The sequence below is a fragment of the Larus michahellis genome, chromosome 21 (genome assembly GCF_964199755.1).
Source record: "Larus michahellis chromosome 21, bLarMic1.1, whole genome shotgun sequence".
Classification (NCBI taxonomy): domain Eukaryota; kingdom Metazoa; phylum Chordata; class Aves; order Charadriiformes; family Laridae; genus Larus; species Larus michahellis.
Window position 1 is genome coordinate 7120133 of NC_133916.1, and position 22350 is coordinate 7142482.

General features: G+C 45.2%; 1 protein-coding gene across 2 annotated transcripts; it reads left to right on the top strand.

Annotated features, from left to right (window-relative positions):
* The first annotated feature begins 96 nt into the window (after positions 1–96).
* Positions 97–21842, top strand: CTTNBP2NL (CTTNBP2 N-terminal like). Of its 2 annotated transcripts, none has more exons than XM_074564426.1 (5): positions 97–187; positions 5180–5287; positions 14299–14529; positions 16855–16962; positions 17765–21842. In XM_074564426.1, exons 2-5 carry the CDS (start codon positions 5189–5191, stop codon positions 19244–19246), a joined length of 1920 nt encoding a protein of 639 aa, XP_074420527.1. In that variant the 5' UTR covers positions 97–187; positions 5180–5188; the 3' UTR covers positions 19247–21842. The 2 variants fall into 2 exon arrangements, with proteins under 2 accessions (XP_074420527.1, XP_074420528.1); XM_074564427.1 differs by lacking the exon at positions 97–187 and adding an exon at positions 284–303.
* Positions 21843–22350: the final 508 nt, after the last annotated feature.

A 22350-nucleotide genomic window follows, 5' to 3' on the forward strand; every position in this document is an offset into this window, starting at 1 on the left:
CACTGCCACCGCCCGGCCCACGCCCTCGCCCCGCCTCCCGCGCGGCGGATTGGTCCGCGGGCGCGCCAGGCGGCGGCTCTCATTGGTGGAAGCGCCGTCCCTCAGCGGGCGGGCGCGAAGGGGCGGGGCGGCTGGATGGGGAGCGGAGCGGCGCGGTAGTGGCGGCGGCGGCGGCGGCGCGGGCCAGGTTGGTGTTGGGGGGGCGCGGTGCCCGGTCCCCGGTCCGGAGGCTCGGTGGGGCCTCCCTGTGTGTGGCCGGGCCCGGTCCGTCCCGGCGCTGCCGCCGCGGGTGGGGCGCGGCAGGTGCGGGGCGGCGGGGGCTGAGAGGGGCGGTGGCGGGGCCGGCCCGGGCCCTGCTGCGGGCGGGGGCGGCCGCGGGCGGAGGCCTGGGGGGGCGTTACCGGGGGGCGCTGAGGCCGGGGGGAGCGCGGAGGCTGGGGGGGCGTTACCGGGAGCTCGGCGTCGCCGCGGCGTTGTGACCGATCGTGTGGCGGGAGGGGCCCCGCTCCGGGGCAGGTCGGTGGGTCGTTACCCCCCCCGCCCCTGTTGGGGCCCTGCCCGTCCTCCGCCGCATTCCCCGGGCACGGCGGGTCTGACGGGTCGGGGGATGCCGGGGTTGTTTCAGTTTTCCTTCAAGGAGCGACAGTTCCCGCTCAGTGGTTGTTGAAGGACTTGAGCGATGTTTTGAACGCGAATTTTGTGTATTTGCTGCGTCCAAATACTTCAAGAAATAACGGGGTGGGCAGGTTTGGGCAGGGGGTTTGTCCTCTCCCCTTTGAGCTCTGAGATACAGGGGTGGGGATTTAAACACTGCTCCTTTCAACCTAATTTCCTACAGTCCTGACGCAATGCCAGGCAGCGTTGTGGATGCACAATTATAAAGTGTGTGTTAGCTTTTTATTATATAAACAACTCATGTAATTATTTTAACAACTCGCACGTCACGCTACACATGCAGCAGCATTTTTAAAAACTTGTCTATCAGGAGTTTTCAAACTACTAGTTTAGGTTCTCATATGAATGCAATTACGCGACTGCCCGTGCAAGCTCCTGGAAAATATCAGTTCCTCTTCAGGGACAGGAAAGAAAAATGAAGCTGATTCAGGACTATAGACATAGAGGCATTGTTGAATAGGGGTAGCTGTAACCATGGCTTATGAGAGGAAAGGAAATACCCTCCTTCAGAGGGGAAAAAGGAATGACAAGCTATGTTCTTCATTTTTTTTTTTTTAAAGTAGAAGAGTTTAGAGCCAAGTGCTTGCAGAGGATCTTGACACTTCCAGTTGACAACCTCCCCGTCTGCGCCTCGGGCTGTGTGCTCTGGCTGCTCTTGGGTCCTGCCCGCTGCAGAGTGACTCAAACCTTCGCTGGAGTCAGCGGGTGAAGTTCTCTTGGGCTGGCAGCATTGGTTAACTCGGTTCGTGCTTACATGTATGTGAGCCCAAGCGAAATGTCACCTCTAATGGTTTCATAATCATCGTAGCATGATTCAGTGCGCGGAGGAGCTGCCACGCTCTAGAAGCTTATCTCTTTTTGTTCCTGAAGTGGCACATGCCGAAGATAACTTATCCGGATTTGTTAGCTTGCATGGGTGTAGATATGCTTAAACTGGTCTTGATATTTATGTTTAGTTAAGTACTGGGAAATAACTTTCAAAAGAAGAGTTTTGTCTCTTTCAAGGGTAGGTAGGTATGGGTCTGCTGAGGAGACTCTTTAGTGGTCCATAGTGTAGCTAAAAAGGAGTTTACCTTTAGGCAAGCAGTGCATAGTTATCTTTGTTTATGCTCTAAACTCTTGCTTATTGTCCAAAAATGGTGGTATATCTTAGACTCAGGGAAAATATTTATACCATCAGACTAAATAATGAGGTTCTTGCGGTTTGTGATCTGTGTGATTGGGCTGGTCAGCGAATTTCAGTGAGTATAGAGGGGTAATATATCCTGAGTATTTCTAGATCTTGTTTCTAATGCTGTGAAACTCTATCTCTTGGTTAAAGGTTTTGAAATAATAGGTCGGGTTGCCCAGCTGATGAGTACAGATCTGTTTGGCAGAATGGGACTGTTTGCAGGGGAAAGAAGTGGGTAATTGAATAGGGTTGGTGTGATCTTTTATTAAAAAGTGGAACAAGGGAAGAACAGGGACCTGTAACCAGAAAACAGCCTTGGAAAGGTCAGCTCGGGAGCCTGTGACGCTGGAGGGCCGGGCCGGGATTTGGATTTGGATAGGGGAGGAGGAGCTCAGATATATGCTTATTAGCTTTTTGATCAGAGATGCTTCTTGTTCCTGTAAAATAATAACGTAAAATTAATAGAGCTTTTTTTTTCCTTATTTTTTCAGCTCCCTTTTATTGAGTGACGCTAAAAGGGAGAGCTTGGGTTTGTTATAGATTCAGAGGTATCTGCCAGGTGTGCTCTGAGAGGCATTAAAAAGTTCCCTGTAAATCAGTGCAGAATACAAGTGTAATTTAGAGGGTTTTTTAGGGCAGTGACTTTATTTGTAGCATCTGGTCCCAGTCTGTCACCGCAGCAGCATGGGATAACTTGTGCAAACAGAGCAGTTAAAGGTCTTCTGTAGCAGCAGGTTGCACAGGAGGAAGCTGAGGCTGTGCCACTTATATATCTTTAATGCTACCTGTTGTTGTTGTATAAATGATTGCTGTGCAGACTGGCTCCTGCTCTTTATTTCTGTAAGTATTTTTACCCATATATTTTAAGACAGGGCTTGTTTATGTTATTAAGCTGATTAAAGACTATAGCCATAGAGGCGTGTTAAGAATAGCATGGCTTATTTCTATAACACTGTGAAGTACAAGTCACAATGGGAGTATTTAGAATATAGAATAGAAACGATTACTGCCCAGACTAACAGCATTAAAGTACCAAACTGCAGTCAGTAGCTGTCCTCGCTCTGAGTGTGCTGTTCAGTAGCTAATGGAGAGATGCAGCTGCACCCACGTCATCTCTTTTCCAGAGAAAAGCACAGACATGGTCACATTGAAGTCCACGTTCAAAATGTACTGTCCTGGGGTAACGGAGTTAGATGATACGCTTTGTTCTAAGATCTCAAAGAAAACTTCTCCTTTTTAGTTCTGGCTTAAAATGCCCCAAAACTAAAATAACTTGATGAGTATCCGGCAAAAAAAGTTGTTCCTATTTCCCATCAGTACTGATTCAGTCTCAGCACCCGTGAAAGTAGTCTGAGCAAGGACTGAGATGGTTTTGAAATTAAGCTATGCATCTCCTGAGCAGACGTTCGGGTGTTCCAGATCTAAATCCTTCCCAGGGAACTGATGCAGCTCAGACTTAGGTACCAGCATAAGAACATAAATGTTAAAGGCTAAAACCAGGCCCCCTCTTTTCTCATGATGTATGGCTACTTTTTTATGTTTTAGCATGAATTTGCTGCTTCTGTTGCACTCCCTCCCTTTTTGTATAACATGAACAAGTTGTAAATCACGCTCCTTCCATGCAGTCTCAGCTAGCCAGGCTGCCCATGGCGACAGGACCATCAGTGACGTACCCGAAGCCGCAGGAGATGCTCAGGTTCATGTCCTGGGCAACTCTGGGAAGTCTGTCGGCTGATCTGGCAATGTAGCTCTGGCCGATCAGTGACCAGCACTGCCCAGGCCGCTGAAATGTGATTTGAGTCTATATAGTGAGTTTCCTAAATTAGACTGTTGTGTCAAGTCTTGATCAGGCTTTTTTTGAAGTTATGACAGATAAGAACGGGTTTGCCAAACACTCCGCTCGTGTATTTTCCTCTTGAAAATGTGGATCTGCAGTAGGGAACACACAGGCAGTGCTGGCAGATCCATGGTGTCCAGCTAAATGGGTTTTGGAACGGCCGCAATACCCCGCACAGTCCTGTTCGCCTCCCCTGGAGTTTCTCTGAGCAGCCCATGCCAACGGTAGGGCTGGCCAGAAAAGTCTGTCAGAAACGTTGCTGCTTTATGGAGTTTGATGTAAAACGCTGCATGAAGTGAGAACGTGACTGCAGGATGAGAAACTCGCCTGCTAAGCAGAGGGGGCACGAAGCAGATTTCTGATTTCTCTTGCTGAGAGGCTACCTACTCCGCTCTGTAAGCAGAACTTTCTGTTCCCAGCAACTGGAAAACTACTTTGGCATAAACAAGACAGAACTTGCATTTGTGCATAATTCTCCAAGGCACAGTTATGCAAATCAGTTGTAAAGTAGCAGTGACTTCAGAAAAATTAGAGTTCAGTTGCATGTTTTAGCTGGATAGGCTTCTCTAGTAAAGGCTAAATTAACCCTTTATTACTTGCCGATGAAATGGGGTTTGATACTTCTCAGTAGCTTCTCCATGCTGTAGCGTTTTCCTCAGAAAAATATATTTGATTGTTGTGCAGAGCACAAGACTATATCATCAATGGGTATTTAGTTGACAAGGATTTAGTCTGTGAAATTATTTCCATTGTTAACAAAATAATGTAATAAAAAGGCTTATTACTGGGCAATGTTAAGTGTTATCAGCAAAGATGAAGGGGGAGAAAAAGCTTTTGTTATGCACAGTCCAGATGATGGATCTTGTTCTTATGTGGGCAGTAAAATTATATTTAATAAATGATGGTGATATTGAAACAGTTTGAAAGAATAGTAATTAAATGTGTGTTTTTTGTGGCATTGATTTTTGTAAAGTGGTTTGGGCCTGCTCCATTAGTAATGCAGAATGGCATTCCGAGGAAGCTATCACAGCACTGAAATGGTAACGTGCCCGTTAAGTTTCTGTAGGTGGCCCAGTTTGGGCCGCATTCATCACAGCTCGTCACTCTCGTTTCAGTGGTGTTTGCAGCTGTGTGATCCGGAGGTGTAATTTACAATAGTATGGTGCTTAAGTAGCCATTTTTTTCCCTCTCCTATTAATTTTGGCTACTTCATGGTGAATATGACACTGTCATGTTAGCCCGTACGTTCTGCCCACACCATCTGGGTGTGCATGTGTTCATGGCCCCTTGGGAAAAGGTGAAAAATGCATTTTCTACAACTGGTCTTGGAAGATGAAGAGAAAATGTTTGCCTTGTGTATTCTTCCCTTTCTCCCCAGGGCAATTTGCAGTCCAAAAACCTGGAAACTGAAGTTAAATGGGGATTATATATCGTAACTTTGAATACTGATTTTAACATACAAAGAAATACCTGGTAAACTATGTTCCATTTTTCAGGTTTTCAGGATGAATCTGGAAAAACTCAGCAAACCAGAACTACTGACGCTGTTTAGCATTCTTGAAGGAGAATTAGAAGCAAGAGATCTCGTCATAGAAGCCTTAAAGGTATGTTGTAAATACCACCATAAGAGACAGAAATGACAACAGTACTACTATAGGTTCTGCAAAGCACTTGCGTCCAAGGTGAAGTTCAGAGGCAAAGATTTATTACTGGTTCAGAATCCCATCTTAATTTCAGCTGTATTAGATAATAAATGCTGTATATCATTCTGTGTCTTGGAATTCATTATCAAAGCTGGCTACAAGAAGCATTTCAGTGTTAAGTACAGTGTTATGCATGTACTTTCATCCTTTCTGGTAAAGAACCGAGAGTTTCTGCTATCATGAGAAGTGTAAAAGGTCTGTCAGGCTGTTGGTTTTCTCCTTTAGCAAGGAGGGCTTCTTAAGGAAGAAATTCTCCTCGCCGGGAGGGACCACAGATTAGTCTTTTTGTCATAATAACGTCACGCTAAGGAAAAAGCACCCGTGGGTGCTGTGCTGAGGCGGTGTAAGCTGGCACTGCTGCAGAGAGCCACAGGCCTGGGCTCAACTGCTTATTCCTTCCCTTGGCTGGCACAAGCGTTAGTTTAACCCCCCATTCAGGCAGATTACAGCTAAATCTAACCCGTCAGAAAAGTGAGTTTTGACCCGTGTCAGTGCAGGTGATGTCGTGGCTGCGTGAGTGCTTGTGGTGGGACAGGCAGGGCTGGGGCAGTGGGACCTCTCTGTGCAGGGACAGCTCGTGCTGCGGGGAAGCCGTGACCAAGGTGGCATTAGCGTATGCGGTGTTCACTCTGCACTTCTGCTTCCCTTGGTAGTGTGGACTGTGGCCAGTTTGGTGTGTGCGTGTTGAGCCGAGACAGTATGTAATATGTAATACTGGTGCTTTTTGAAGGATGCGTAGTTGACGCTCAGCCTCAGTGGGAAAGGTGGGAAAAAAAATAGTGGTATAAGTGATGAAAGGGGTGGATTTTCGAAGAAATGAGTTGTGACAGGGTTGAATATTGAAGGCTTTTTCAAGCTGACCTGTCACTGCTCATAGTGTTTAAACTTTGAGCTGTTCCAGAAGAGGAGTGGCAGCTTGTGAATCTGAGCGCTGCGGGGACTTGGTTTTCCAGCAACGGCTTCTGGAACTTGGTTCCAAATACAAACACCTTTTGTGGGGGTGGAGGGAGATCCTCCTCCAAAACAGCTGGGACACTTACATGTTTATTGTTCATTGTTTTTTGCAGTTAGACAATCTTTTTATTTTGGAGTAGTACTGTTACCCTCTCCAAGCTATTGGTCAGGTACGAGGCTGGGCTCCTCTCTTGGAACAGACTTCAAATTTCTCCTCTGTCCTGGGATCAGTCTTCTAATTCGGTGTGGTCAGAATGTGTTACCAAAATAAGCATCAGTTTAATATTGCAGTGTGAAATGCATGAAATGGAGCAGGGAGAGACCGATGGGAAGGAAGCAGCAGCTCCGTTCCAAAGGCTTTTTAACGTGTGCCTTCTAATAACAGAAAGCAATTATCTCTTCTGTTGAAATTTCACCTGCAGTTCCCTCTTGCATGAGGATATTAATGTAGTTAGAATACCCTTTGACACAATTTGTCAAGTAGTCATGACTGAGAGGAAAGTAAATGAAATTCTAACCTATACTTGATAATTACATAGTATAAAATATGAAACTAATCAAAGGTTAGTGCTTTTCCCCCCCCTTCTGTAAGGGATACACTGTAATGGTTCATCTTGAGAACACCAGGAGAGCTGAAGGTAGCAGGAAAGGGCAGTAGAAGCTTGGAATCGGATCTGGCTCTGGTCGCCTGCAGCCTTGCTCCTGAGCCCCTGCCCCACAGGAAGATGGAACACCCCCAGAGCCAGCTGTGTCCCACAGCTGGAGTGATGCTGCGGTGCCCGGCTCTGTCACACCGCAGTGCCAGCCGCCGACCTGCTGGCAGAGGCTGCAATGCCCCTTCGAAATGCAAAGGGGAAAAAAGTCCTGTAACTGCTTCATCTGGTGGCTGGACAGAGTTTCAGAAGCAGAAAACTCCTAGCCTCGCTTTACCTGTTTATTGGGAATATACAGTTAGGGAAATTCTGGCCTTCCTGTGCTTTTCTTTTTGTTTACTGATAGTAACTGTGGTAACAGCTTTACAGTGCTTCGCCAGCTGAAATAGTTTTATTGTGTGTGACTGTAGTTAAAGGAAAACCCACCTTCCTAATGTGTTTACTCACGTTTGGATACATAGAAAAATGCTGCCTTTCTAAGTCTGAATGAAGGATGGAAACTCTGAGAGCGTTAGTTTGCCCTGCATGCATTGGGTACCCCGAGTGGTGGCGTGCACTGAGACGGGGTGAGACACCCTGGGCTGGGGAAGCGTTATGTTAGACACATAGATGTCAGTGGTTAAAAATCAGGGGTTTATCTGCCTTTTTTCTTCCCATTTAGTAAGAAAAATGCATTTCCCCTCATGGGCTAATTTGACTTCTAATCCAGATTTAAATGCTTCTGAGCTCTCTGGATGTTTGAGGCAGATCCTTTGGTACATTATAGGAAAGAATAAGCACTTGCAGAGAGAAAAAGTACCTTAATTTGTAAACTTGTAATTTGATCATAGTACAGTCTGCAATAATTGATCTTCCTGCGTGCTCAGAGAAAAGCATTTAGCATCTGGCATTTAGCAGAGAGAATCCCTGCGTGCAGATGACAAAGCCTAAAATAGTTTTCTTCTCTCTCATGATACCAGGCCGCTCGTTGGCTGGCACTGTCCCCATTTCTCACTGGGCCAAAATCGAGCTTCTGAGCCTGGCTTTCCAGAGACTGCTGGCTTGATTTGCTCCTTCCCTTTCCTCCCTTTGCTTCCCCTCCCCAGATCTTTCCCCTCTCTTCCGTGCCAGGGGATTCTGCTGGGGAGTCTCTGCCCTGCCCGGAGGGAGCATCTCCCCTCTGCAGCTGGGAGAGGGGCTCTCCCTCTCCGGCTTTATTTCTCTGGGGCTCACGTTCCTATTAGAAAGAGCAATTGTTAGGTCACCTCTAATCGACGCCTCTACCATATTACGACTTGCCCTTGCTGGCTTCTCTCCTTCGCTGTGTTTTTTCTGTGGTTTACTTTTTTCTTGTGTATTGCTCTTAATTGAGTAGTGGGTGTTTGTGACAGGGACTGTCATCTCTCCCTCTGCATTTGCAGGGAACCTGGACTTGACTTTTGACGTCCATTTCAAATTGCAATGTTACTTAGATTCAAACACAAGATAGTAGTATAAAGGATTAAGTGAACAAATTCACTGTATGTCAGATTCAGTTTGCTTCCTCTATTTTAAAGCCTCTTTGAAAAAAAGTTTTTTCTTTTTTTTTTTGGCCTAAAAGTAGCTTCCTGTCCACTACATAAATCTCAGTGTTCTCAGAACAGACCTTAAGTCTCACTTCTTATTGTGCTCCTTTTCCTGTAGTTACAATGATATTTAAATCATCCAAAAAACCAGATGCTGTCAGAGAGTTGCCTAATACTGAGGGCTGGATTCTCAGTCCTTATTGCCATGTAGGAGGATTGGATGTGTGATCCACAGGTTAGTCTTCTAAAATAGCACACCGTGACTGGAAACAATTCAATATTTAAATAGGTCTCTATCGCTATGTTAGAACACGCTGTTCCCTGCCCCCTGTTCTTCAAATGAGAATTTTCCATACATTAGAAATGAAATTCTGTTTACTTCTAGAAAACAGGAAGCAGCTTTCTGGCTCATTCTTTTATGTTAATAAGGCCTCAGGCAATTTACACTGGAATAGACACTATCTATTTTGTGTTAATGACTGGGAGCTGGTATTCATTGCTTTGCTTCTGAATTCGGTGATTCACTCTATAAAGCAGTATTAATGCATTGAAAAAGTAAGTGTTCATTTGTCAGTGGATTTAGAAATTAAGTTTGCAGTGCACTTTCAAAAACTAAGAGTCTACCTCTTGTTTAAATAAAAAAAGTTCAGTAATATAAAACCTTAGTGCAGATGCTAGTAAATCTTTCACAGATGGGGCAACACGGGTTTTTGCATCACTTGTAAAGCAGCTCCACTGTAGCATTGCTCCCACGGGCGCTGGCCTGCTGGAATGCAGGCTTTTCTTACAGCTTCTATGGCAAGTTTGGGGATTTTTTCTTTATTTCTTGCCTGAAGCAGCACTGTTTGCCAGGAACTTCAGAACGACTGGTTCTCTGCACCTTCCCCATACCCCGCTGGAGGCTGGGTGAGGAGCAGAGGTGTGGGCATGGCCGTTGCGTTGTCACCAGGTTCCCTGTTTTAAGGGTTTAAAGTGCAGTCCCTCATCAGGCGCCGTCCCATGGCCACGTGTGGGGCTGTGCGCGGCCAAGCCCATAAATCCTGGGGTTTGTGCTCTCCATGCTATGGACCAAAAATTCCCAGGGAAAGAAGTTGCAGTTTGGTGCTGCCTGATGTTTCCCCAAACAATTTCTTGTATTTTTCGGGGCGCTGATAGCAGGTCTTATGTGGGCAAATCTGGGTAGCTCCCGTTTATCTGGTTTGTTCACTTGATCTAATGATGCCAATTAGGACAGATACTGTATTTGAGCAATATAATTTCTGCTGTGTGGGTCTCTGCTAGGCGTTGCTTCGGAGCTGCGCTGAAGTCGGACTCGGAATCCCACCCCGGCATTTTGACCCTTATTTTCATGCAAAGCGAGTGGTCCCCACCTCCATTTCCCTTCTCGCTGTCAGCGATTGCTGTGACCTCAGCTTGTCTTTATTCCCAATAGCTGTGTCTGGGGAGAAAAGCTAATAAGGAAGTTCAAGGCAGTAAGAAGCTATTTAAAGATTATACCACTCTCTGCAACATAAAGGAGGAACTCCTGGGCAAATTATGACTGGCGAGCTGCATACGCAGTAGCTACAGTTAATTAACAGTGTGTTTGTGTTGTGCCGAGCGTTAAAACCTAAACTCTGAAATTACGGGCAAGAGTAATATTCTATTTTGTGTCCAAAAAAATACTTGAAACAAGTCTTGGAAATTCCCTGTTTGATGTTCCAGTAAAACAAGTTGTAAAGATTATTGAAGACAGAGAGAAAATGCTGTCTCATAAACAAGGTTTCAGTAAAAGGAAATATTTTATTAAAAAGAATTACACAAATAGATTATGGGAAACACTCGTCCCAAAACAGTCTGGAAATCCCAAGAGGAAACAGTAGCTTTTCCCTTACAAAGTGAAGCCTTTGCTTTGCCTGCCTGCACAGGAAACATCTCTTCAGTCATGTCAGATGCTGCTTCTGCTCCATAAAATCAGAATTATCTCTTTTCAAACAGCCTGGCAGTGGTCAATTGCCCTAACTTGAGCTAAGAGCCGGCCAGTATAAAGGGGTGCCCTCTGCCTGCGCCTTATTCTTCTGATGGCCAGGACTTTTATGTTTAAGAGTAGTTAACGTGCCTAGCTGCTTCCTTTTTTTAAGAGCAGCCCAGACTTAAATGTTATCTTTTTTCCTGTTGGGGGAGGGCAAATTAAGAGTCTTCAAAACCACCAAATAGTCCATTTAGTTGCTTTTGGAGTTTGAGCGTTTTGATAGGAAGTTCTTAATTCTGCATATTTGAAATGATACAGGCGGAGGTGCTAAATTAGAGGATGTTCTAATTGCAGAAGATTGCATCTTATTTCAAAGAGCAGTTGATGTTGTTGGAAGTATGTATGTCATCTCTGGTTTTACAGATTAAATTTTCCACTCCTAAGTTAACAATGCTTTTTTTGTAATCTTATTTCCTTATTATTGAAGCTTGATTTCCTGTGGATTTATGTGTTTGAATAGGTGCTGGAATGTGAGATCTGAGTTGATTTTTTTGGGCTCATTAATAGAATATTTCTCATCCGTCATCAACTTGCTTCTGTTTTGAAAGTTGAACACAACCTGTATTTAAGGCTGAGTTCCAGTTCAGACAGGACAAAATCAAAACTATTGGAGATGTTTATACATGACCTCCAGCGTTAGTGGAAGTTGTTGAGCTGAAGAGTTGAGGAGCACGAGCCGGGGGAGAGGCCGCTCGTGTATGTGACAGCTCCGTACCTGTATGAACTAACTGGCGTAGGTTATGGCACGGTGACTTAATTTTAGAAGAGCTGTCCCCATTATTTTGGTGACAGTGGCACCCATAGCACAAGAGGTGTCACGGGCAGCAGCCTGAAAACCCATATTTGTGTTTCCAAGTGGATGGTGGCCCAAATGCCAAAGCACCGGATTTGTTTTGGTAAAGGAGATGTGGTTGTTGTAGGATGACCTGTTTAAGGCTTTTCCTAGTCTAGACAACTTTAATTAAATGTTTGTGCTCTGCTGGCTATTAAAGAAGAATAGCTGGACTTCAGAAAGCTATTAATGTTATGATAGTCTCATCTGTTTGTCATGCTAGCTCAGGAAAATACTTAATTGCTCAAAGTAGCAAGGAAGAACTTCTTGTTCTTTCCCAGACAGGAAATAAACCACCCCACTGCATTCAGCAGGGTCCAGAGCCCGGCGCTGTGGGGAGCCGAGGAAAACCTGGCTTTTGGTACACCTTCACTGTTGCAAGAAATCACAGGTTAGAGGGAGTGGGTGCGACCTGAATCCTGGTGCTTTGAACTTTTATTGGAAAGGAGTTGCCCAGAAGTAAACTTGTCAAATGCCACCCTGTTTGCTTGCACTGTTAAAAGCGCTGGCAGCACCTTCCGAGGGGCTTCTCCCGCATCTCCGCGTGGCTGCAGCGTGAGCGGCACCAGGGTGGGTTGGTTCCAGGGAAGAGCAGCTCATCTGCCAAAGCTGTTAGGGCAGCTGGATGAATATCCCGAGTTGTATTTACTGACTTTTTAATGCTTGAGTCACTTAGAAATTCCCTACACACTTGTAGTGAGGTTTGGTTGAGTCATTTTTATAAATTCTTCAGGATTACTGAAGATTCACTGTTCCTCAAAAAAAAAAAAAAAAAAAAAAAAAAGAAAGAAAAGCCTGTAGTTTTTCCTGTGATTCATTAAACCAGGGGCAGGTCATTATCCAGGGCCGCCCTCCCATTTCCAGGGCTGATCTTTTCCTTCCTTTTTTTTTTTTTTTTTTTATGTAAAGTTAGAACAATATCTTAAGCTCTGATCAAAGGTATCCACTGTTCCTGATGGATGTTACTGATAAAGAGGGAGGGGTATTTGTGAGTGTGAGCTGTTCCTCTGTATTTGTTTACTGCAAGGGTTACAATACAACGCCAAACCAGTATCGTGGGACAAATGTCCCTAATTAGGTTCGGTCGTGGAGGAGATGGGGGGGGGAAAAATGTATTTTGTTTTGTTTTTTTTATGCCTCTTGTCAAGATAATGCATACACTTCTGCCTTTAAGAGCAGAGATTCACTTTTATTAATTTCTTTTTGTGCTAATCACATGGTTGCATCTTAGAATATAGGCAGGGCCAGCAAATCTCATCAGCTGTTTGAATAAAGCAAAGCTTTATTGTTTGTCTGTCGGTCCCCCGAGCTGTAAAGCGCAGTTACAGCAGTTTGCTTTCCTCTTTCGGTGTGTCTGTCCCAGCCGCGCATGGGGTGGTGGCCAGAGCAGCACTGCGGCTCTGCTGGGCTCGAGGGGAGGGTTCACAGTTTCCATACAGTTTACCGCCACATCAGGAAACAAGCGTGCCAATAAATACTGGCTTCCAAGTTGTCTTTTCATTATAGCCAGACTCAGTCTTTCCTATGTAAAAGATGTCCTCAAGCAGTCCCGTAAGGAATGGGTGACAGCCCGTGGTCGCTGGCTGGAATGGCTGAATCTAAACATTGTAAATACAAAGCCTTGTACGTGTGAGTTTCCTTAATTCTTTCATGTCACCAAAGGAAACCTAGTCATTCCTATCTTGCTGCTTGAGAAACTAAACTTTGTTTAGTCTGGATGAGAACATTAAGGATTTTATTAACAATTTACGGATTTATAGGCTATTGCAAGAATAAAACTGTAATTGCTCAACATGAAATTCTTTGATGGTGACATAGTTGAGAAAACCACACAACTACTCTTCCACCAGTAGGACAGTAAATGATTAAATCTTTAGTTGAGCAAGAATTGGTACTTACCTTCTCTCCTTTCGCACGGTTGTGGAATGTAAGTCACGGCTGTAGATAGCAGGTAGCTGGGGTATGCGGATGCCAGCAGGCTGGCGATTTTGGGGCGATGCTGTGTTTTTAAGTAAGACTTTCCTTTGTTTCTAGTTTGCTTTGTTAAAAGACACTGTTCAACTGGGGAGAGATCAGTGAGAAATTAATGGAGCACATGCTTCATATAACCCCCACACACACTTTTCAGAGTGCCTGTGAACAGTACGTATGCATTTTGTGTTCCAGCTGTGGAAATACAAGTGGTTTTTGCAAATCTTTTCAAGACTCAAGTTTATCTTAGCTGGGGAGCAGGTGGCTTCTAGGAGGGGCTGTGAAGCAGGGGGGACATCCAGCTGTGCGGCGCTAATTCAGCCTGCGAGACCTGGGTTCACTTGCATATATTTGATCCTTTTACATTTTATTGTCTTTATTAGAGGGGGACTATCGACTTTTGCCCATTTTAAATGTATTAATGAGCATTTTTATTAGCGTGGAGCCTAGCTGAAACTTTAAATGTTAACTGTTTAAAAATCCCTTCTGATGATCGAAGGATTATTGTCCTCACTGTACACTTAACTTTCCATAGTTTTAACTTGATGAGAGCCTGCCATTAGAGGAGCTGTATGTGCGCCTAGCATGTGAAAAACATGGTGTTTGTCCCCTTCTGGTCGGCTTGATCAGAAGTGCCAAGGTCCAGGTGGGCTTTGGAGGTCCCGGAGGTGCTGTTGAGCAGGTAGATCGCTTGACCCATTTGTCGTATGAAGTACTGTCTCTCTTTTCTGTTAACCAAGGACCTTTAACATGACGCGCTTGAGTGTTTTCCTGCCTGACTACTCTTATTCTTAGCAGATAACAGGATATGAATCAGACTGTGTTAAGATCTCTCTATCTCTAAGTGGAAAACTGGGGTAGAGGAATATTAACTACAAATTACTTTCTTCTTCAGCTAGTTTTCTATTTTAAGTATATTGAAATGCAAATTTGTTTTTGTGTTGCAGGCCCAGCATAGAGACACATTCATTGAGGAACGCTATGGGAAGTACAACATCAGTGATCCATTAATGGCATTGCAGAGAGATTTTGAGACCCTGAAAGAGGGAAATCACGGTGAAAAGCAACCAGTATGCTCCAATCCCTTATCTATTTTGAAAGTGGTGATGAAACATTGCAAGAATATGCAAGAAAGAATGTTATCCCAACTAGCTGCTGCGGAAAGCAGACACAGAAAGGTAGGTTTTGCTTCAAATAAGATGTGCAGAAGTTAACAGTTGCATTTTGATAATACTTTAACTTCAGCAAAAACACTTAAAAGCCTTGAGGTTTGGTAACTGAGAGGACTTTGCATCTTTGTTTAAACTTCTCACTCAATACGGTGCAGCTGGTAAGCTTATTAATTGTAATTCCAAAATTTGAATTATATGCAAGATGTTTTTGTTAGGACACACAAAAAAGGAACTAGCTTATTCACAGCTGGGAGGTATAGTGCTTGCCAAAATGTAAGAAAGGATTTCTGGCAGACTGAATTCTGAGCAGACGCGTCGCTGTTCTGCTCGTGACTCATCTCTCTATCGAAGAGCTGGTACCAGGTACTTGTGGGAGTGCACCTCCATGTGCTTTCCTAAGAAAGTATGGCATGACCAAAACTATTTTTCATGCTATTTGGCCTCTTTATTAAAGCACCTATTACTCTTCATGTGTAGCTTTAACTGATATTGACACCAATGAATTGCTTGGTCCACGTCTCAGACTGTCTTTCCGCAGAGGTTTGCTCCTCTGGCAAATCAGAAAGCTGCACGCGAGTCTGAAGGCAAGAGTCCGGTGAACTCTGCTTCCTGGAGCCTTGCTGCAACGTATTCTTTTTATAAATCTAGTTAGCTTTTTAAAAAAACATGTTTACATGTTTGTTTTCTCTTGCAGTAAATTTAAACAAGTCAAAATGATTATATTATTTGTCCCTGCTATGTAGTCAGGGCAGAGGATAATTGCCCAAGAGTACATCACTAGAATCTCTGGCTGGGGGGAGCTCTCTGGAGCATCCCTGCAGTCACTTGCATTGCAGCACTTTATCTTAACCTCTCCACATATTTCTTCTCCATCTTAAAAAATAGCTGGCATTTTTGCTTTTGCTTGCGTCAGTGGCAGACTGACGGTGATGCCGTGACACTGGTGTCGAAGAAGTATCTTTTACAATGTCAGATCTAGGTGTACTTTTGGCTAGTGCCTGTTGGGCATTGGGCCAGTACCATCCTGTATTTTTTTCAGGTATGTCGCTCTTGCTTTGATTAAACTTACTAAATCCTGTACAAAGATCTCAAGTACAAGTAGTTGCATTCTGTTCCTAATCAAAAGGTTCAAAGTTGAGCCCTCTGTTTCATTGCTCGTCAGCATGTGGGTTAAAGTTTATTTTCCCGTAATCTGTTTTGATGGGGATAAGGTAGAACAAGTTCTTTCCAGTCTGTAGACAATCCGAAGCATTTCCATCGCAGAAACCTTCATATGACATAAGCAACCAGCCAGCTTGACTCTTACATGACAGACACCGGGCTTAGGGTGGGCAGCCGGGGGTATCCCAGCTTTCGGTTTGCCCTTGAAGACACTGGAAGTAACAGCAAGGCTGTGTTTCACTGTTCGGCCAAGCATCAAGCTAAATCATGCTATTACAATCAGATATTTTTTCCCCTTCTTCTGTCCTTCCTGTGTCCTTCTGTAAAAAGGTTCCTTGTGTACTTAAAAATATTTAAGCATTGTTTGGAAGCTTAGATTTCAGGAAGACTAAGGAGCTGCTAAATTCATGGTGAGCACGTGCTGGGAAAGCCTGGAGCTTTGGTGGTGAGATACAGCAGAGTCCCTTGGGAAGTTTGTATTCTGGCTTTTTTGTTGAGTTAATAGAATTTCAATTATTCTTGTAATTCAGTGTTAAAGCTGAAGGAGCTCCTTAACTGGGTCCTTATGGCAAGCAGTTTCATTTCAAGAGCTCATCTTGTTCTTAAGTGGAAGAACAAATTCATGTTCTTGAAAATAAACTTTGCACTGCAGTCCTCAAATCTCCTGTAAGAAACTGGGGGAGAAGCCCGTATGTGAATTACCGCTGAAACTGTCGCGAGGATCCTCTTGTAATTGTTAGTGCCCCGTGTCCCCGGGATGCACGGTCTCTGGGGCAGTGCCGCTGCTCCCACTGGTGTTTATATTGATGGTCCTGCCAGGAAATTCTGGTGAGGGCACCATCCAACCAAGGATGGATAATGTGAAAGTCTCAAGGCTGTTCTGCGGTCTGGAGGAAAAGCGTGCAATTTAGATATTTAATAATAAAATGAAGATACATCCAGTGTGAGGTTTTCCTAACTTTTCGCAAACTGACTCAACTATACCATATGATAACATAGTATCATAACTTGTCCAAAAGCTGCTTTTACCTGATTTTTTGAGTTGAATTTGGATGTCTGAGGCTGCAGTCGTTGCTCTCCCATGTCATTAGGCGTTGGACCATGTGTGAAGGCACTGATCTCTCCCTGCTTGTAGGTGTGCCTGGGCATTGACGGGTGTTTGTTTGGCAGGTGATACTGGACCTGGAGGAGGAGCGGCAGCGGCACGCCCAGGACACGGCGGAGGGGGACGATGTTACCTACATGCTGGAGAAGGAGCGGGAGCGGCTCACTCAGCAGGTGCGCTTTGGTGGCTGGTAATTACCCAGCCCACGGAAACCCCGGGCTCCTGGGTGGTGAACTCGGTAGTGATGTCTAATTGCACCTTCGTGTTGAAAGAGCAGGAAGGGACCTCCCTCCTCTGTAAGGCGCTCCTAGCTTTTATCATTTCAATATGAAAAACAACCTTCATTTTTGGGGCTGTTTTGGTAGCTGAGCAGTGCAGAAAGCTATTAATAGGCAATACAGTGCATTGGAATCTTACTTCAGCCTGAAATCTGAGAAGTTCTTGAGAACTGGACTGCACTTACAAATGATAGGGCTCTCTAGTACTCAAAATTCAGGATAAGTCATGAAAGGTCTCCTGGGGGGGATATTCAGAGATGATAATAAATATTTAAGCTACTGTTTTCTGTTACTCAAGCGCTGTAGACTTTATTAAACATACATAACACATCAGCATTTTAAAGTCTAAATGCCTTTAAAAGGCAAAGCGACAAAGTAGTAAATGAGGTGGAAGGAAGCTTAGCTCCAGCTCGCCCGTTCAGTCAGCGCATGGCAGACTGGGTGTGTATCTCAGGAAAGGTTAATTGAATTTCGTATAACTACTAGTAAGTAATAATTCTTAATATGTGCAACCTGAGTCATACAAGGCTGTCTTGCAGATACGTGGAGCAAGAACCTCTTTCTTAGCCATTGCCATCTTTTACTGGGAAATTTCTCCAAGATACATAGCAACCCGGTTCCCTTTTGGGGCATTATGCTTAGTTACTTTCGGGGGGTTTTGTGGTTCCCTTACAGTCTTTTTGTTCTTACCTTCCAGCTGGAGTTTGAAAAATCCCAAGTGAAAAAGTTTGAAAAAGAACAGAAGAAGCTGTCAAGCCAGCTGGAGGAGGAAAGGGCACGCCACAAGCAACTGTCTTCCATGCTTGTAGTGGAGTGCAAGAAAGCCACTGCCAAAGCAGCTGAAGAGGGGCAGAAGACCGCAGAACTGAGCTTGAAACTGGAAAAAGAGAAGAGTAAGGTGAGTAAACTGGAAGAGGAGCTGGCATCCAAGAGGAAGCGGGGTTTACAGATGGAAGCACAAGTAGAAAAGCAGCTCTCAGAGTTTGACATTGAAAGAGAACAGCTGAAAGCCAAGCTGAACAGAGAAGAAAACCGTACAAAAGCACTCAAAGAAGAGGTGGAATGTCTGAAGAAAGCCCTGCAAGAGCTGGAGGCTTCTCGCCAGGAGCACTGTCCTACTGAGCCCTTGCAGCCGAGCCCCTCGGTGATGTCCAGAGGTGTTACAACTGACAGTCCCCCAGTGAAGTCTGTGTCTTGCCAGACAGAGTGTCTGCAGGCAGACCGAGCAAATCCTGCCAGCGCAAGCAAAGCTGTGCATACCGTGCATCCCAGCCCCACTACACCTACTCATTCCTATGCAAAATCCAATGGGCATTGTGATACAGACATGCAGACGGGCAGTGAGCTGCTGCAGTCAAATGCAGCAGAGAACCAAGTTCAAAAGGAGAAATCTGCTGGAGCTGCCCCAGAAAATGCAGTTGAGAATGGAAGTTCTCCTGTAAGAACGGAGTCACCGGTGCATCCGTTGTCTCAGGTCCCTTCTAGTGGGGTCTCCCTGTCTCCCAGTGGCACGGCTGCCTCCTCTCTAACACCTTCTCCCTGCTCCTCACCAGTTCTGACTAAACGCCTAGTGGGAGCTTCAGCAAGCAGCCCTGGTTACCAGTCATCCTACCAGGTGGGGATCAATCAACGTTTCCATGCAGCTCGGCACAAGTTTCAGTCTCAAGCTGAACAGGACCATCAGTCGAGTGGTCTGCAGAGCCCGCCATCACGGGATTTGTCCCCTACCCTAGCAGATAATTCTGCCGCCAAGCAGCTGGCCCGCAATACGGTCACTCAGGTCCTCTCCAGATTTACCAGCCAGCAGGGACCTATTAAACCTGTCTCCCCTAACAGCTCACCCTTTGGCACGGACTATCGAAATCTGGCAAATGCTGTGAGTCCCAAAAATGAATCTGGTCACTCTCCAAGCCCTGGCAAGGTTTCCAGTCCACTAAGCCCGCTGTCTCCTGGAATTAAGTCACCGACCATTCCTAGAGCAGAAAGAGGGAACCCTCCACCCATTCCTCCAAAGAAACCCGGCCTCGCTCAGTCACCTGCTGCTCCTGCTCCACTAACCAAAACCTCTTCCCAGGCCTCCTCGCTGGGGGCCCCCATGGACATGGCAAGTAGCTGCTCTACCACCACTGTAGTGTCCAACGGCAAAGACATTGAGATACTCCTGCCGACCAGCAGCTAGTCTCCAGAACATGGGAATGTGACATTCCATGGCTTAGCATCCTAGGGCTAAGACACTGTTTTTCCACTCCATGTTATTTATTTCCATAGTAGCAGATTCTGTCTGTATAAAGCATTTAGTATATTTTTTTCTTTTTTAATAGGTAGGAAAATATTTTTGTTTATGAAGAAACCTTAACTACAGCTATACAGTAGCCTCAAAATGTCTCGTGGCAACAGTCAAATCATTAGAGATAACAAGAACCATAATCACGTGGTGGGACCTAACTATCAGACTCTAATGGGACTGAAATGCTACTTTTAAATTATGCAGAAATAACTTTTGCAGACTTTTTACTCCAGATGAACATTTTATAAAAAGTGCCTGAACTAAGCCTGCAATATGAATGTGATTCTCTGAAAAAGGTGAGGAGGGGGACCAGCTAGCTGCAGAAACAAATTCTTCTGTGAGTCATGAATGTTGAAACCAACACTGGTTTTAATTCTTTCCATTTGCTAAAATAAGTTAGCAAATGTGCTATAAATTCTGTAAGGTGACCACCGGGCCGACGCAGCCAGCCACGCTTAGCACATAGCTCCTAGCTACCTGAGGAAGCGTACAGAAGTTCTTGGGGTAAAATGTAGCCAAAATACAATCCAGATTACTTCTCTCTCAGTGTTCATTGCCCGTGTAGTTCTTTTTGCTTTCCTGTAACACGTTCTGCAGAGATGCCCCTGTGCTTTAAGCGGCTAAACTCTGGTTGCTGGTGGGTCACCTTGAATTTTCAAGCTCTTCAAGCATTCTACTGTTGTGTGTAGAACTTCTGAGAAAAGGATCTTGCTATTACTTGACAAAGATCTCACTATTACTTGAAAAAAATCACTAGTCCGTATGATACACGTTTTTTGCAACAGTAACATGGGATCTTCTGCTATAAACAAGAGCAATAATTTTGTTCCTCATCTGTATCGGTTGTGTCCAGCTGACCTGGATTTTACTCCCTAGTTGGCTACGGGATCTTGCTGGCTTTCCTTGGCTGCAAACACGGAACCAAATCGTTACTGCTGTGTGTAACTGAGTGTATGTGTAAGTAGTTTCACACACATACATATTAAATACACAATGGATTAGGAAAATCTTTATCTATTCTTGATGTTCTGCCTAATATGAAGAAAATGTGGGAATTCATTGAGATTAAAAAAAGTCACTTAGAGCGAGGAATTGCCTAAGTTGGAGGCAAATTGGGCGTGTGAAAAATTATTGGGGCCCAGGAGGGGAGAAGCGACTGATTCCTGTGGGAAGCAGTGGCTGCGAGAAGCGCAGTCCTGGCTGCAGCCGTGCCGCGTGTGCTGCCGTGGGTCAGCGGCACCCCACGGCTGGGTTCTGAGTCACCGCCATGGGACATGCAAGACAGACCCACCGCAGACCAGCAGCAGAGGCTGAGCACACCCCGGAGTTCATTATCTCGGTGGTTGTAGGTGAACTGATCCTAAATTTAGACACCGGACTTGCTGCTGAGTGTCAGTCAGTGTTCCGCCTTTCCCTTGGCAGCAGTGTCGCGTTTACACAGAGCTTCCCACTGCCGGACGCCTTCTCCTGCGTCCTTTCTCAATATTTAATTAGACAAAATACATCCACCGTCGTTGTCGGAGAGCTCCCCGCGCAGCTGGGGGACGCGCTGCCGTACACGCCCCGATGGCTTCCCTCTGGCCTTGAGCCTCCTCCTGTGGGACACCAGAGCTCGTGTGCTGCTTCGCGGTGGCTGTCGGCGGCGGTGCCCTGCTCCCCGTCCCCCACCGCCCTGCCCGCTGCTCAGCCTGGCACCAGAGGCTTTCACAGGCCTTTTGGCAGCCTCTTAAACTGTGGGTTTGTGTGCTGCCGTTCCTAATGCGGTGGGACGGGCTGCGCACTGACAGCAGGGAGACAGGTAGCCTAGAGATAAATGGGCAGCGACTCTTTTGGAAGCACATTTATTACTTTTTTAAGTATCCACAGCAGATTTTTCCTCTTGATGAGAGTACTTGTGAAAACTGGTGGGCAGATGGATTTTGGCCCACGTATCGCTTCGGATTCAAAAGTGAGGCTTTTGTATACACTGCTTTAACGTGTTTCTTTGCTTTTACATTAATCTAAACGGTATTATCCCCTTTCTTTATCAATAGCTCTATAGAGAGAGAGATACTATGATGAAGTCTATTAGGAAATGCACTGAGTACTGTTTCTTCTAAAGTATAATATGGGAAGGGGTATGCAAAAGAATGTATTTTTGCTAGTAGCCTATCTTCTGAGAGAAACTAAGCACAAGATACTAAAATGGATCCAACTAATTCAGTAAGACATGTAGAGTTAGTATTTAACTGTTGATGTAGATTCTGTGTGGAAGCAACTAAATATTTCTTCTATAACTCACACTTGTTATAAGCAGACGTTGTTGCAGAGTTTGTCACTGGCTAATGGAGTATAATGAAGTGCAAAATGTATACACTAGTATTAATTCATTAACACTTGTAAATTTGTAAAGCCAAATGTACCAAGCTGAAGTCTTTAATCATTTTTATAGCTGATGGCATTAAACATGTTAAACATTCATATTATCAATAAAGGATTTTATTTTTAAGATGTGCAAATTGCTTAAGAAAATGCGTGGAGTTGGGCCGGTGCGTGTGGAGCCAGGACCCAAACAGCCCGGGTGGGGATGGCCGGCGTCTGTTCCAGTGGGAACCGAAGCTTTCGGTGTCAGAAGAAAGCAGATTTCTTCAGAGTCCAAGAGGTGGGGAGCAGCTGTGGGTGGCTGCCGTCGCTCGGCGTCTGCCCCCCGCAGTGCTGTCGCGTGGAGGTTCCCCGGGGCAGCAGTGCCATCAGGCCCCCTTTGCCTGGACCGCAGCGTGTCCACGCAAGCATCAATAGGTTTGCTCCCTGGAGAGCTGCAGGCTGCTCTGGGTGCCCCCTGGCCCAACCGCGGGGAAGAGCCCCCAGCTGTTTGTGTCCCTGCTGTACACCTCAACAGTGACCTGATTTTCTTATCTTTACATCAGTTCAGTTGAACAGGTTTTGCAACAACCTGTGAGGAAGCTCTTTGTTCGTCTCTTCAGGCTCAATGACATTTCGGAGGAGTGCCGCGAGAG

Excerpts from the sequence above, each read along its gene's own strand:
- CTTNBP2NL (XM_074564426.1), top strand. The coding sequence starts at position 5,189 with ATGAATCTGGAAAAACTCAGCAAACCAGAACTACTGACGCTGTTTAGC. Across the intron at positions 5,288-14,298 it reads TCGTCATAGAAGCCTTAAAG|GCCCAGCATAGAGACACATT; the intron begins GTATGTTGTAAA and ends TTTGTGTTGCAG. Across the intron at positions 14,530-16,854 it reads CGGAAAGCAGACACAGAAAG|GTGATACTGGACCTGGAGGA; the intron begins GTAGGTTTTGCT and ends TTTGTTTGGCAG.